The sequence below is a fragment of the Adiantum capillus-veneris genome, chromosome 18 (genome assembly GCF_014529385.1).
Source record: "Adiantum capillus-veneris isolate H3 chromosome 18, ASM1452938v2, whole genome shotgun sequence".
NCBI lineage: Eukaryota > Viridiplantae > Streptophyta > Polypodiopsida > Polypodiales > Pteridaceae > Adiantum > Adiantum capillus-veneris.
This window is the reverse complement of record NC_140948.1, coordinates 140,626,195-140,642,422: the sequence shown is the minus strand read 5'-3', so window position 1 is coordinate 140,642,422 and position 16,228 is coordinate 140,626,195. Positions and strand designations below refer to the sequence as shown.

The window sequence follows — 16,228 nt, the reverse complement described above, 5'->3', positions numbered from 1 at the left end:
AGGCAATCCAAGAGTCTCTTAAGGATAATCGACCCCCTCAAAATAGTCACATGTATCCAAGAAGGGAGCAACAATGGTGTTCCATTTGCTTGGGTCCACATAGCACTAGTGAGTGCCCTACGTTTAGAGTAAAATTTAATGGGACTTGCAACGCATGTGGTAGGTATGGTCACCAAGCTAAGGATTGTTTAATGATCAAACGTATGATGGCAAATAGACCACCTGCAGCCTGGACGGATGCGCCTCGAGCTCCTGTATTGATGCCTGCTCCACCTGTTGAGCAACTACCGCAACACATGGTCCCTAGATCTCAAAATGTTGTACAAGCTACACCGCTACCACCTCCTGTGCTAGGACCGCAGCCCCCGCATCCAAGGGTCGCCCCTATGAACCAAGTGGGTTGCGAGCCATCAAATGCTTATGCAGATGGTTGTGAGGAGGAAATAGACACTAGTATTGCCTACGGACTTGATACATTGGAAGAGTGTCCTATATACTACATGGAAGATTGTTGGGGGCAAGTCAAGCCGGTTTATCAAGCTGCTGCTCTCGCATCCAGAGGTAAAAATATCAACACCCAGGCTAGGAGGCCACCTCTTCAATGCTACGAGTGTGGTGGACCACATCGAGCAGCGGAGTGCCCTATTAGGCTGCAAAAGAATGCTGCACAGATGCAAATGAATCAAGGGAGCACGTCTGCAATGCCAATACTCACATGTAATCGTTGTGGCATAGATCACTTGATTGCCCAATGCCCCTATAACCCAAATGCGCCTAAAATCACACCCCTAAATTTGGTCGAAATTGCTAGTGTGACATCGCCAATACCACCCGTCGCACCCGCTTATGCGATTACACGGTCCATGCTTCAAGGGCCAGGCCATATCCTCGAAGAGAGAGATACCGCGTCAGTTATCCAAGCAAAGAAAAAGAAGACACGAAGGAAGAGGTCGCAGAATACGGGAAATTCAAAGCCAAGTTCCAAAACAAACATAGGAACAGGAGATGACCCCGTGTATATGAATGACCTCGAGGATGATTCAGATTCAATCGAGACAATGGAGACTAGAACCAATACCACAAAGGGAAAGACCGACAAAGAAAACCGTAACATGGAACCAAATGAAAACCGAATAAGAGAAAACCATAAAGAGCCTCTGAAAACACCACAAGTGTTTCCAAATCCAATCCAAGACCCCCAAGATAAACCGCAGGGGCAAAAAGGGAAGAATCGTAAAAAGAAGATTGGGACGTACCCAAACCCAGTAGACGAGATTGAGCAGGTGAAACATCTAAGAGGTTTAGTGGAGGAGACTCAAAGGAAACTAGAACCAGAACCCATGCATGTCAAAATTCATGACACAGTGTTTCCCACGCAAGTTCATCCACCCCACATGAACCATAGACCGTTAGCCATATCTAGTATCATCCAAGAAGGGAGTGAGGACGGGACATCAGAAAGTGAGCATACACCCTTCTTGTTGGAAAGGATGTTTAACGAAGGAATACCTGATCCCATTGAGGAATATGAGATTCCATCCTCACCAGTTCCTAGTCAAGGACCTACACCCTGCAAAATGCCAATGAATGTTGCCAAACTAGTGGACTTCATGTCTTCTGAGGTCCGAACCACGATCATAGCAAAGCTGTATGGAGATCCTGAGTTATTCCTTGCACTTCGAGCATTCCTTAACGGAGAGCTACGAACGGGATTACCGCAGTTTGCGCAACCAAATAGGCCTGACTCGATTATGATTGATGAGGAAAATCATGTGCAATCACTTGACTTAGATGGACACGAGTCTGTGATCGAGGTACCCATTAACGAATTAGGGCAGTATTTTGAAGGCGACGAGTCTAATGCGACCCTACCCATCACTACCAAGGGATTAACTATAAAGGGAATTCTTGATGGTGGTGCGGGAGTTAGCATCGTTACAAAAGATTGTTGGGAATCCATGGGAAAACCCCACCTCAGTGTTACTAACATTGTGGTAAAGATGGCAAATGGTACCATAGCCAAACCTATGGGGATGCTCAAGGATCTTAGGATCAAAGTTCTAGGACACAAGGTACGACATACGTTCATTGTAATGGATTTCTCTAAACACTTTATGTCATATGAAATGATTTTAGGACGACCATTCATGAGGGAAGCACAAATGGTTCATGATTGGTCTAAAAATCATGTCTATTTGCAATTCCAAGACTCTGTCCTTAGAGTGGATTTGGTGACTGGTAAGGTACACCCCTTAGGGAGTAAAACCATTATTGATCATCGCTCAGACACCACAGTTCACTCGGCCCCACTACAATATTGTTACACTTGTAAGAAGGATACAGACATTGGCCAAGATTCTCCTTACATGGATGTGTTACCGGGTATGACGGAATCAGACAACGTAGACTGGGTACACCTAGCTGCAACCATAGATACCTGGGGAAATAGAGGAACCACTTGGGTCACAGCAGAGGGGGAAGAGGTACCACAAATTGCACCTCTGAACATGATAAGTGCCATACATGCATCTTCTAAGGGCAAGGCAATTGTGGACCAATTTGACAGTGACACCGATAGCTCAATAGAAGACTTTGACCAACACGACTCGGACACTGATTCCCAGAGTGAAACGGATTCTGAATCTCATGAATTAGAGAGTGGAGCAAGTTTAGAGTCAAAACATTCGGAAGGACCGAGCACATCAACCGATGATAGCTCCTCCGAGAGTGAAGAGGACACCAACGAGGACTCCTTTAGTGAGCCAGATCTAAATGCAAATCAAAAGCAGGTCTCAAATAAGAAAAAGAAAAACCTTAAGAAGCGTCGATATCGAGCCAATGTACGTGCTAGGATAAAAAAGAAGAGATCCTCAGCAGAATGGCTCAGTTATATAGGAGCATGTGATGCTCATCGAAAATTGGTAGACAATTGGGGTGAATATCTCCAAAATGTTATGTGGTGTAGACCACGACCCCATGAAATAGCCCAATTAGAGATCATAGACAAGCCAAAGTTGAGCCGCACTGCAAGGAGGCGTCAAAACCAAGAGTTAGCTCAACAATACAAGAAAGCAGAAATGGAAGCACGAACCAAAGCACAACCAGAATCCACAGACTTGCATCCTGCACCAGAACATTTCAAATCTTACACCACGGGGGAAGCAAAGGTTGTGTACACAAAAGCCCAAAGAATACCTATCGATGGGAATAATGGAATCTATGATGGTCCGGCAATAGTTAAAGAAATAGAATTAGCCGACCCCGGTGAAGAATCAAAACCTGTTTTTATTGCCCAAGACCTCACAGAAGTTGAAGAGGCGGTCCTCAAAGAGCTTCTCAAGGAATTCAAGGACGTATTCGCTTGGACATACCATGATATGAAAGGTGTTCCACCTTCTGTGGTCCAACATACAATCCCTATGATTAGCACTGCGAAGCCCGTACAACAAAGACCCTACCCGATGAATCCTAAGTACGCAAAGATCATTCAAGAAGAACTAGAAAAGCTTATCAAATGTGGGTTCATATATCCTATTGAACACTCTGAATGGGTGTCTCCAATAGTTATCGTGCCAAAAAAGAATGGGAAACTCAGGGTGTGCGTGGACCTCAAAAAAGTTAATGCAGCTAGTAGAAGAGACCATTACCCCCTACCATATTCCGAACATGTACTCAAAAGAGTTGCAGGCAAGGAAGCTTATAGCTTTCTAGATGGGTACTCAGGCTACAACCAAATCACGATAGCGCTAGAGGACCAAGCTAAAACTGCCTTCATCACGGAATTTGGCGTGTTTGCATTTCGTGTGATGGCTTTTGGCTTAACAAATTCCCCTGCTACATTCCAACGATTAATAAACACTGCTTTTAAAGAATATTTGAGAGAGTTTTGTGAAGCTTTCTTAGACGACCTTTGTGTTTACTCTTCTTGGAAAGAACATCTATCATGTTTGCGGAAGGTGTTTGAAAAGTGTAGGTTATATCGTATCTCATTGAACCCGTTCAAATGCCAATTTTGGGTCAAGCATGGAGTTATTTTAGGGCATATAGTATCTAAGAATGGTATCTCAACCGATGAGAGCAAAATTAAAGTGATTCTAGAGTTACCACCACCAACCAATTACAAGGGAGTTCAAAGGTTCATGGGACACGTGGGTTATTATCGACGGTTTATTTTATTTTTCGCTGAGATAGCACGTCCTTTGTACAAGCTTCTCATTGAATTTAAATGGACTGAAGAGTGTGACCAGGCCTATGAACAATTGAAGAAAACACTAGCAAGTGCTCCGATTTTAAGGACACCTAACTGGGATGTCATTTTCCATGTGCATATTGATGCATCAAACTTTGCTATTGGGTGTGTTCTCACTCAACCAGGAGAACATAAATTGGACTATCCCATTAGCTTTGCAAGCCATCAATTGAACGATGCTGAAAGGAACTACACCACTACAGAGCGAGAAGGTTTGGCAATGGTTTATGCAGTAAAGAAATTTCGCTACTACCTTCTGGCAAACAAGTTTGTATTTTATGTGGATCATCAAGCGTTGCTGTATCTGGTAAACAAGCCATGCTCCACAGAAAGAATCACACGATGGTTGTTAATTCTTCTGGAGTTTGATTTCACGATTGTAGTGAGACCCGGTAAAAGGCACGTCATGGCTGATCATTTGTCTCGCATACCCAATGGTGAAGCCCCTACAGAAGTTGATGATGAATTACCCGATACTTCCCTATTCATAGTTGAGACTATGCCTAAATGGAGTGAGAACATTGTTAACTTTTTAGTTAATGGTTTTCCACCCAAGGAACTTCGTAAGGATATCGCTCGAAGGCTAGTAAAAGAATGTGAACCCTATTGTTTGATTGCCGGAACTCTGTATAGACTAGGCAAGGACGATATTCTTAGGCGTTGTGCCCGCGAGGATGAATATTTGTATATCTTGCAAGAAGCACATATGGGCATAGCAGAAGGACATTTTTCAGGAGACCTGACTGCTAGAAAGGTGCTGCAATCAGGCTATTGGTGGCCAACTTTATTTAAGGATGCATCACTTTTTACAAAAGGGTGTGATGAGTGCCAACGTTACAAGACCACACAGCGCAAAGACAGAATGCCCTTACATCCTATTAAAGTAAACCAACCATTTGAAAAATGGGGCCTAGACTTTGTAGGTCCAATTAGTCCCGCAGCTCGCAACACTCAATCTCGATATATTCTAGTTGCTACGGACTATGTAACAAAGTGGGCTGAAGCTAAGGCTTCACAAAAAGCTGACGCGAGGACAACAGCTAAGTTTCTTTTTGAGAACATTATCACAAGATTTGGTTGCCCTTTTGAAATTGTTAGTGATAATGGTACCCATTTTATAAATGACGTAGTAAGAGAGCTTACCACGACCTTTATGATATCCCACCATAAGTCTACACCTTATTACCCGCAAGCTAATGGACAAGCCGAGAGCACCAACAAGACTCTAATCTCTATTTTAACCAAGACGGTAGAAGCTCATCGCACTGATTGGGATTTGAAGTTGACATCTGCTCTATGGGCTTATCGTACTGCTTATAAAGTGGCTATCAATTGTACGCCATTCAAAATGGTATACCGCCAAGAAGCGGTTATGCCTTGGGAGTTTGTCATTCCTAGTCTTAGGGTAGCTTCGCAAGAAGGATGGAATGGTAACCCCTTAACCGAGCATTTGTATATCTTAGAAAAACTAGACGAAGAGAGACAGTTGGCTGTGCAAAATGCTCTTGTGGAAAAGGATAGGAGAAAGAAGTGGTTTGATCGCCATGTGAAGGATAAGGACATCAAAGTTGGTGATAAAGTCCTTATGTATGGAGTACGTAAAGAGAAGAAAAAGTTGAAATGATGCTGGTAAAGGACCATATAGAGTATGTGAAATTACCCCACAAGGTACCCTTCGTGTGGAAACTCTTGATGGAGTTGAAACCATTGGATTCCTCAATGGGAGTAAATTCAAAAGATATTATGATCCTTTAAGCCAAGAAGAACTACGGGCCATTCATCAAAAGAAGGCCGCCAAAGCACAAACCGAGTTAAACAAGATACAAGCTCAAGCTGAGGCTAAGGAGCGACAACAACGTATAAGACAACAACGAGAGGCTAACCTTGGAGTCACAAATGCATTCCACGTGGAAATCGAAGAGGATGGGTTGGACTCTGACACACCTCTACGATACCCTATTGAGTTAAATAGTGCCTATGGAAAAGTGCTATATAACGCCTTATTGGACACGGGTGCTAAATATAATCTGCTATCCTATGGGGTGTGGTGTCAGTTAGGGAAACCACCTCTATCTGCGAGTATTATCCAAGTCAAGGGTGTCAACAAGAAAAAAACTACGGTTTTTGGAATCTGGCACACTTCTGTCAGTTATGACAATGGAATTGTAGCTCAAGACTTTTTGGTCATGCCTACTGGAACTATGGAGGGTAATATAAACCTAGGCCGCACGTGGATGATAGCCACCAAATGCACTATTGATTGGGGGACTGGGGGTGTTACAACGCAAAAGCCAACTCTTAGCCCTACCACTCAAGCCATAGTCCCTGAGATATTGCCTAAGGAAATAAAACCCAAGACATTGCATGTCCAGGAGGTTGAACCATACGTCCCTATAGCCCAACTCTCTAGAGCTTCAACTGATGTAGTTGAAAGAAAGCTTGAGACACACAAGAACCATCCTAATATAACAGAGAAAACATACAAGTGGGTCCCTAAAGCTTCTATAGTGAGCATGGTTGATGCAAAAAAACGGAAACCTCGTAAGAACCGTCCCACTCACTCCAAGAAATGTAAAGAAACGTTGCTTTGGATTCCTAAACGACTATTGGAAGCCCAAGGATACTATGAAGAAAATGATCAAATCTGGGTGCCCAAACGTAAAGTGTACTCTTACCTGTCACCTGGCCCATGTAAACCCAATCCTGTGGCTCCAAAACAAATTGAAAATCGCGGAAAGGAAAAAATCATGGAATGTTACACACCCGCTCTAGAGCTAGTTTGGGTACCAAAGAAAGAACGATTTGTTCCACCTAGCTCAGGAACAGGGAAATCAAATGAAGCTTCTTGCTCTTCATGTAGTTCCTATACGCAAATAGAAGCTTTGACACAACCTCCACCTACCACTGTACATATCCATACAAGCACGAAAGAGTTTGCACCTCCCGGGGTAAGTTCACCACCTACAACAATGTTGCAAATAAAATCATGGGAGAGTACCTTACCACCCTTGCAACTAGATGAAACGCATAGGGCGGTCGAAAACTATTGGTTAAAACCTTCACCCATAACAACTTGGAACAATTGGTTTCAAAAGGTGACGACCTCATTCCAAAAGGTATGATCTACCCAAGGAAGGGGGGAGTGTTTGCTAACATCAATCATTCACTCGCTCCCCTCTCAACCTTCCTCCCTGACCTCTCAATTCCAATCTTAGGGAATGTATATATATAGCCTTATACTCACAAAAAACAAAAATAGTAAAGAGCAAGAGCGACTAGCAACGAGAGAGCACCCTATCAGATCTTACATATAAGTCCAAATTCACCGTGTCAATTCAAGCAACACACAAAAACAACTCTTATGTTTTAAAGGCCTAACCAAATCTATCTGTATTGTCAGAAATGGCTACTTCACCAGAGGCATGCACTTCTATTTTTGATGAAAGGTACCCTTTGTCTTTTCCTCAAGTGTTCTACGTATGCTACCCTATACTTTCTTGCGAATGGGATTTGATAGAGAGCCTTTCATGTGAGAGAAATTTTGAGGAGTTAGAATGGCTGATACGTCTATGGCTAACTAGTGATCCCTACCCAGTAGCGAATGTGTCTCCAGTGGCACATGCTTATTCTTTTGCACAAGATGAGTATCCACGCATCGCGAGGTTCTTGATTAGCATGCTTGCACAAGAGGATGATGAAGAGGAACTAATAGAGACCGAGGAAGACTATGGCCTCACGGACAACGATTTTATTTATCTAGATGATGAGGATAGAGGCCTAGCCTTAGGGTGGCCACCCGGTTTATATAATATCCTCTTTCCTTGATTCTAAAAGGGGTGACAGATAGGTAGGTTAGGGGTCTAGATTGTGTTTTGAGTTTGTTTTTCAGGAGTTTTAATTTTTCACACTGACATGCCTCCTAGAGGTATAGTGCCTGTTTTTGGATGTGTTAGGTAGGACTTATATGGATCTCCATCCACATGGCTGAGGACATCTGCTTCAACGAAATGAGCCACTCCATACCTCCAGGTGTACTACTTTCCATGATTCATGTTGGTGGATATGTGTAATTGCTAATAATGATTTTTCATGCTTTGTTTGAGTGCAATAGTTATGATTGTTATCTGCCATTATAGATGTATAAATTTGTCTTTGCTTAAGTTGATTGAACTCCAGTTTAATCTTATGGATGAGCCTGGAGATTAGGAGACCGTGACTTTAGGTTAACTCATTTACTTGACCACTAGGCCTAGCTAATAAAATTATCCGAGTATTTGAGACCTTAGGAATGTTTTAGGCAGAGAAAGGCTTGCTCACTTAAACAACAAAAAACACTAGTGCGAATACCAAGGAAATGGAAGCAAAAAAAAAACAACAACATAAGTGCCACAAATGAGAAATCTTACGCTGGAAGAGAAATCCTGGCTTGAATTGGTACTTCACTCACATGTATTGTCTATGGTACTAGAGCCCTAGAGGTTCCCAGTGTGGGCGCTTTTCCTTCAGAAGCAAAAAACCCCGGACATACAGAATAAGCACACACATCACATGATTGTGGCCCAAAGTAAAAACGTATTAAAAAAAAAGAAAAAAGAAAAATTAAAAGACTTCCATTGAGCTTACAGTTAACATTTCAAGCTTTTGTTTGCAGTTGTGAGAGCGAGTTGGCTAATCAAAGCTGAAAAGCATAATTATGGAATCTTGCATTTAGATAATCTTCTTAGCTTAGCTAGTACTAGAGTAGTTGTTTTAACTGTAGTCATAGCTAACTAATTGATAGACTCACCCATAAGCTCAAAACTCTTGATTAATTAATTTACTCAAAGTGCAATTTATTTGTCCTTAATGGCAGTCTAACATTTCATAAATCTTGCATTTACTCATTTCCACATGTACTTTACATTCCCCTCATGATTTATGGCAATATAATTCCGCTTGCTAAAACAGTGACTTTGCCTTGCAGATTCAAATCTAGATGCTCTACAACATGGACATACCAAGCTTCAACTCAATAGCTTTCGAGGACGGAATCTACATCAGGAAGGGGGGCAATGTTAACCCTCGTGGCTCACAGACACCCTATCGCCTACGACAGACACCGTAACCGTATTATTTATTTAAGTAGAGTCATGCACCGGGCTTGTCGGTCCAATAGGGAAAGGTAGAGTGATCGCCGATGAGAGGCGCACTCTAACACGAACATGCTAGGGTTAGTTGGCTAAGCATGGGCGCCCAAGTGTGAATGGGGTGAGCTCACATAAAAGCCAATTAAACCTAAAATTGAGTCATTCTCTCATTGTGCAATAGAAGCTGCTCTTGCTCCATCTCCACCTTCTCCTTCACCATCTCCTTGTGTGTGTGCGTGTGTGTGTGTGAGAGAGAGAGAGAGAGAGTGTGAGAGTATGTGTGCGATCGAGCGTTGCGGCGGCACGACGGCGGTGAGGCGGTTGAGCGCGGCGTAGCGGCGTCTCCCTCTTCTTCGCGGCGCGGGAATCCTTCATTCGCAACTACGCAGGAAGGTGAGTGACACACCGTTCTTCCTTGTGAGCTTGTCTGTTGTATGACTGTGTGCTAGGAGCCTTTGTGGCTCGCACACGGCGCGTAGCAAGTCCCTAGCCTTGACAACTAATAAAGCTTTGGAATTTGCACATGACAATGGAGTTATTCACAATGACCTTCACCCTTGGAACATTATGCTAAACTTCACTAGAGAGGGAATACCAAGAGTAGGCATTATAGATTGGGGTCTTGCCCTTCGACCACCGTATGAGAGAAGACCAACAAATATTTGCAAGCCAAAAGAGCATGCCATAAGGCCTTGGTGAGCAGCTGAACTACTGAATACCAGATCTACATGCCCTTGGAGCAAATCAACTGATGTCTATGCACTTGCATGGGTCATCAATCAGGTCGGAATTTTTTGCAACCAATTCTGTGTCTATTACAAACTTGACTTGATGCAAACAAGGACTGCTATCGAGGTTCAAACCAAACAAAATATAATCAACAATGCCTACCTTTTGGAGAATCCATCTGAAAGAAAGACGCTCGCTGATTTAGATCAAGAACTGGAACATCTACATATGCACCCCGAACAATGCTTGCGTCCCATCTCTGAAATGTGTATTTCTTTTTTCCACTATGCCTAGAAAATTCATCGCAACTACCAAGCTCTTTCTATTTATAGAGATTCTATCCTTTTTTTCCAACTTTCTCCAACATTGGCATGCCCTTCTTCAGTATTAGCTAAAAGTTTCACTACGGTTTGCAACAGTTCTTTAAACATTGATTTGTTGCCTACTTCCATTATATTAATTCCTTCTAATTTTTTTGACGTCCAATTTCATTATATTAGTCCCTTCTAATTTGAATCGAACTAATTTATATCTGCTGTATTCACATTTGCATTTAAGCGTACGTCTTCTCAATGGCAATTGCTACTACGCTACATGCTAATTGCAAAAGACGCCGAGAATACGCCACTTTTCAAACTATGAATAGACGGAAAGTAGTACTCTGTCCTGTTTCTTGTTCATGGTTTAGGGTGCAACATATTTATGAGGCTTGGCAAGAGGAATGCAATATCACAGCTCACAACGTTTCCATCTGCGGAAGCTGTGGCGTTTGCAATCTATCAAAAAAAATACCCAGAACGATGGTTTAACACCACCCGCACGAAGCTAGCAAGTGCAACCCTATTGCAAACAACTGCAATGCATAATCTCAAAGTGAATTGGACTTCCTATCCTGCTTGCCTAAAAAGTTCAAGAACAAGCAGCGTTGTCATCTTGCAACCTGACTACATACAAGCCATCCTAAACACAAATCAACTAATTGTGCAACTCCTTAGCGTCATTGATGTCACAATCAATGTCACAAAAACAGCAACTGCGATTGCAAAAGGCCTGCTAGATAGAAGGTTGCTACTCGACAATCCACTAATATGCTGGTCGACAAAGCAAAACATGTGTCGGCCAACTTCGCTACTTGCAAACACGCCACTAGCAGCAGTGCTAGCATACAACATAAAGAATAATCCAATTCTCAAGAGGTACCGGTGCATCGCTGAGCAACCAAACAAAAGGACATCTATTTGTATTCTATCAGCATTAGCTATATAGAATATCGTAAGGGACCACTCAGAGAACGATCCATTTGAACTTATGCAGGAAGCAGAAGCACAATGTGAAATTAGCATACTGCAAAATGTGTTCAACACAACAAAGAGAATTGCATTTACTGCTAAGGACAAACACGAGTTTGGTTCAATACAAATACGCAATACCGCTTATCTAAGCGAGAGGACAATCACCTTTCAATACAATGGCCTTCCGGCCCATGAATCTGAAGTGCAGGATATCACATTAGAATCAGGGATATTCCCTTTTCTCTTTCCCACAAGAAAAGGAAACTACCAAGGAGAATTCAACTTTAGTGAATACATTAGAATGATAATCGGAACTTCCTTCTCTGTGTACACATTGTACAAGCCATATTTGCTAATGATGTACCAATTGAAACAAGCTATCATGATTGCAAACTCCACAAATAGTACATTTTTGCAAAGGGATATTGATAACTACAAATGAACACATACCGCTGCATCTACACATGATGCAATAAAGCATATTATTCGATACAATCTCCCAGCTACAATGCTAGGTACTCCATCATGGCATCGATGAAACTTGAGAGACCTCATAACAATGGTGGACACATGGGGACTACCACATCTGTTCTTGACATTCACTGCTGATGAGGTTTTCCAAATAAGATGGCAATAAGTCATCACAATTGAAAAACTTGCTCAAGGCTACAACCAAGACTTCAAGTGGAACGATTGCCCTGTAGAGTGTGCATCACTGTTTCACCTTCGCTTGCACACTTTCTTGAATAAATACATCATCAATGGAAGCAACATACTTGGCCATGTAGAGCATCACATGGTGCGCTACGAAGTGCAAAATCGAGGCTCACTGCATGCATATATCATACTATGGATCCCTGATGAAGATTTGTGCCGACTTACAAACGAGATTGCTGCATACATGCCAACAGAATCACAAGACATCTTCACCACTGAGCTGCGGAACCTCGTTATCACAAAACAGATACACAGATGCAGAGACTCTTGCAGAGTCATGGGATCAACTAGAGTGTGCAAATACAGCTTCCCCTTTGAGCCACAATACAACACGGCTTCAACTATGGATGCATGTATCACTAGATGGCTTTACTACCGTCCTAGGTATGACCATCGAAATGTTGTCCCGTACCATCCCACAATCTTGCTCCTATGGAAGCCACACATGAATATTCAAAGAGTCACAAATTCATCTATATCACATTACCTTCTCAAGTATGCAATGAAACCAGAACCCCTTGGAAAACTGAACCTCTCCACAGATGATGCAGCAAGGCTTGGACTTCATGGCTTGGACAAAGTAAAGCTTCAACTAATTGCAACCTCTGTATTATCAAAGCCAATATCTGCAACAGAGGCAGCAATCAACTGTTTGAAGATACCAATCATCGCAATGAGTGAACGGGTTGAATACATCGACTCCTCTCCACCATCACTACGGTAAAGGTTTCTATCTCTTAGCCAAACTATAGTCATGCATCCAATTGATTTATATTGTGCAAGGCCCCTTCATTTTGAAAAGATTACATTCTATGACTACCACAGAAGATACAAAATCCTAAAGCCACATGAGCATACTCCTATAGTGAGTTTTCGTGATGCGTACAACAACAACATCACAGAGAAACAACGCCTCGTCAGATTTATAGAATATGATCTTGGCCATCAAACAGAGGGATTCTTCTTCAACGTCTTATTGCAAAAACTTCCCTTTAGGAATGAGATGGAGCTACTATCACCAACCAACACACCCTCTTCTTACTTCTTGGAGTGCAAAATCCATGGGATGATTCTTGATGATGAAGACTTGGAGATGTATATAAATGAGCACACCCAACGCAATATGCTCGTCTCTGAAAATACAGGACACGCTTTAAACCTCATAAAACAAAAGTTCATCCTCAATCGTGAAGATCCACTCACTTGTACAGTGAATGACACAGTTGAACCAGGAGTATCTCAAAGTCGTGCTAGAATGCTAAAGCTACTACAAGAGTTCACTGAGACCAACAATGCAGTTCTAACCTCTCAACAACAAGCAATCTTCGATCGTATATCAAGCCTAAGAAATGGCCTCCATGCCATTACGGGCGTTCTAGGATGTGGAAAAACATTCCTCATGAAATTCTTCACCTCAAGCTTCATAAAAAATAATAAGACCGTTATCCTCACTGCATCAATTGGAGCAGCGGCTGCCCACCTTAGTAGCTTGGCAACTACAATCCACTATCAATTCGGGATTCCTTGTTCCAAACAACATTTTCCGTAATCAATTCATCCCACATATGAAATATTTGTTGCCATACATGGTGCCAACGTCATTATCATAGACGAGATATCAATGCTAATGAGTACAATCTTTAATATGGTCATTCGCCGGATAGTTAACATCAGTAATGGAACACTTATCGATCCATTCAATCAGAAGCTCATCTTGTTTTTTGGGGATTTGGTGCAACTTCCTGCAGTCTGAAATCACGAGGAGCCATTATGCCATGTTTGCAACATACAAAACTCAGCTTACAATGCTGCAGCCACTACCCACAGCATGACCTTCTCAGTTCACCATGTTGCAGACCCCGCTTACATCCAATTCTTGGATACAATCCGTGTCAAGAAACCAACAGAACAACAGATAGCAGAAACGCTTTCACAATGTGTAATTAATGAAGTTGAGCTCCTAAGAGTAATCGATGACGCTACTACATTGATATGTACTCATAGGGAGGATGTATATAAGTACAACAACTTGATTCTGCAAAAGTCCTTCTTGGCATCCGATATTGTTTCCATTCCTTTGAAGACCAATGCTCTTGACGAACCATTACTGCAGGAATGGCTCCAAGACAAGGCATTCCATGAGATGGACAATACTGCAATTGGGGCTAGATGTATGATTAAAGAGAACATTAACTTGGCTATAGGTTTCGCGAATGGCTCCACTTGTCGTATACTTTCCTATTCATACGACTACACCGGTCAAATTGTTGCTATAGAAGTAATGTTACTTTCCACTGATACCACCATGACAATACGAAGGACTAAGCATGTTACAATGGCAATCAACTGCAAATGGTTCCACAAAAGCACATTCCCTTTGTCACTCGCGTATGCAATCACTGGGCACAAATCTCAAGGAGCAACGATATCAAAGAAAGCCATCCTCATTATAAAACAAACTTTCACCCCAGGATTGGCATATGTCATGTTCTCTCGTGTGACAGAAAGACGCCATCTCAAAATATTGAACATTCCAACCCCCAGGATGTTCTGGCCGGCCAATAAAACACTCCCCAATGGTTAGACATTTCCTCCCTCATTTTCACAAACAACTCGTCTACTTCTTTGGGTCTTTGGGTCTTTGGGTCTTTCATCTCATTCGATGCATGGATTATACAATCAATTCTTTGATTCGGTGCATTGACTATACAATCAATTCTTTGATGTCAGTTTTCTTAAATGCAGATTTCCTTCACAGCAAGTAACAACCTCTAGCATCTCCTCATGGACACCGACCAGGTAACCATTCCTTGAATTAATCTATTTCGTAGCTATATTTTATGCCATTCAATATATAGAAGGCTCAACCATGATATTTATCTTTCTCTATCATTCAGATATTTGTTAGGTTCATCAACATCGTAGGCTGAGCCAGTGATAGGATTTGATGCCCATCTTCCCTTCCTATGGCCCTCAACCCTTCATATGATGGGCTAGCAAAAGATGTTTTCGTCTTTGGACGTGTTCAAAGGAAATTTTTCCTTCAACCAAGACGGGGTATCTTCTCAATAATCTATCTTTGGAAGGGCAATCTTACAAATTGTCCGTCAAAAACCAATTTGCATGTTAAGCATTGTGGGGACTCAGCACTGGGAACTCGAGGGTTGGGAGTCGGAGCCTGACTCGGAGGTTGGAGCCTGGAGGGACTAAAAAATATGTGTGGGACTTGGACCTTAAGCCTTGGAAGTTGGCCCTTAAGGATTGCAAATTTGCATCATGGTGCTAAAAGGCTGATTCATGCATACATGCAACATTCAATGTCACCCAGGGGCTAGGACAACATCTCCCGACTCCTAAGTTCTCGTCGCTCGAGTCACGACTCCCCACTCAAATTTCAATCAATCTAAAGTTCTAAACTTTAATACTAAAGTCTAAAGACTAAACAATAAAGACTCCAGACTCCATACTCGAGTCGGAGTCCAGAGGCCACTGTCAGCCAGCCTCCAGGTCGAGAGCCGAGGCCCCATTGCCACTGCGTCGGCCCAGGCTATAGCGTCTGTCGTCCACTCGAGTCTCGACATTGTCCAGATTCCAAAGGCCTCAGGCCATTGAAGATTTTGAACTACCTGGGCACGACTCAGTAGTCCTCAGGACTCAGGAATCGACGGAGTCACGACTCAACAAGCAAAGCGCACGGGCCTTATTACCAGGCAATCGCAGAGATTGCTGCCTCATTAGCAAGCAGAACATAGACGGCAATGGGCACTGTCTGAGTCACGGCAGAGGCTCAAAGATACAACATACAACCTTACAAGTTACAAAGTTATAAGCTACAGGTAAGTTCCCCATCTTTCAAGTTGGTATGCGTGTGATTTTAATGTTAGTGTATATCAATGTCAATGCTTAAGCTGTCTCCTTTTGTGGATTTTAGCATTTTGTTATTTGTTAAGAAGGAAGTCTAATAAAATGCTTATGAAAAAGAGGAGTTCATAATGCTGTCCATGCATGTTTGTGGTTTAAATATCGAAAGAGATTGTCAGGAATCAGGATACACATAACTTTATGCATCATTGCATGCATGATAGAGAATGAGATAGGGCTATGGAAGAGGAAGT

The 16,228-nt window shown here is 42.3% G+C and overlaps 1 protein-coding gene across 1 annotated transcript; it reads left to right on the top strand.

Annotated features, from left to right (window-relative positions):
- Positions 1-13,941: 13,941 nt before the first annotated feature.
- Positions 13,942-14,697, top strand: LOC147436529 (uncharacterized). Its single transcript, XM_086487871.1, has one exon. The coding sequence runs from the start codon at positions 13,942-13,944 to the stop codon at positions 14,695-14,697; it is 756 nt and encodes a 251-aa protein (XP_086343997.1).
- The last annotated feature ends 1,531 nt before the right edge of the window (positions 14,698-16,228 follow it).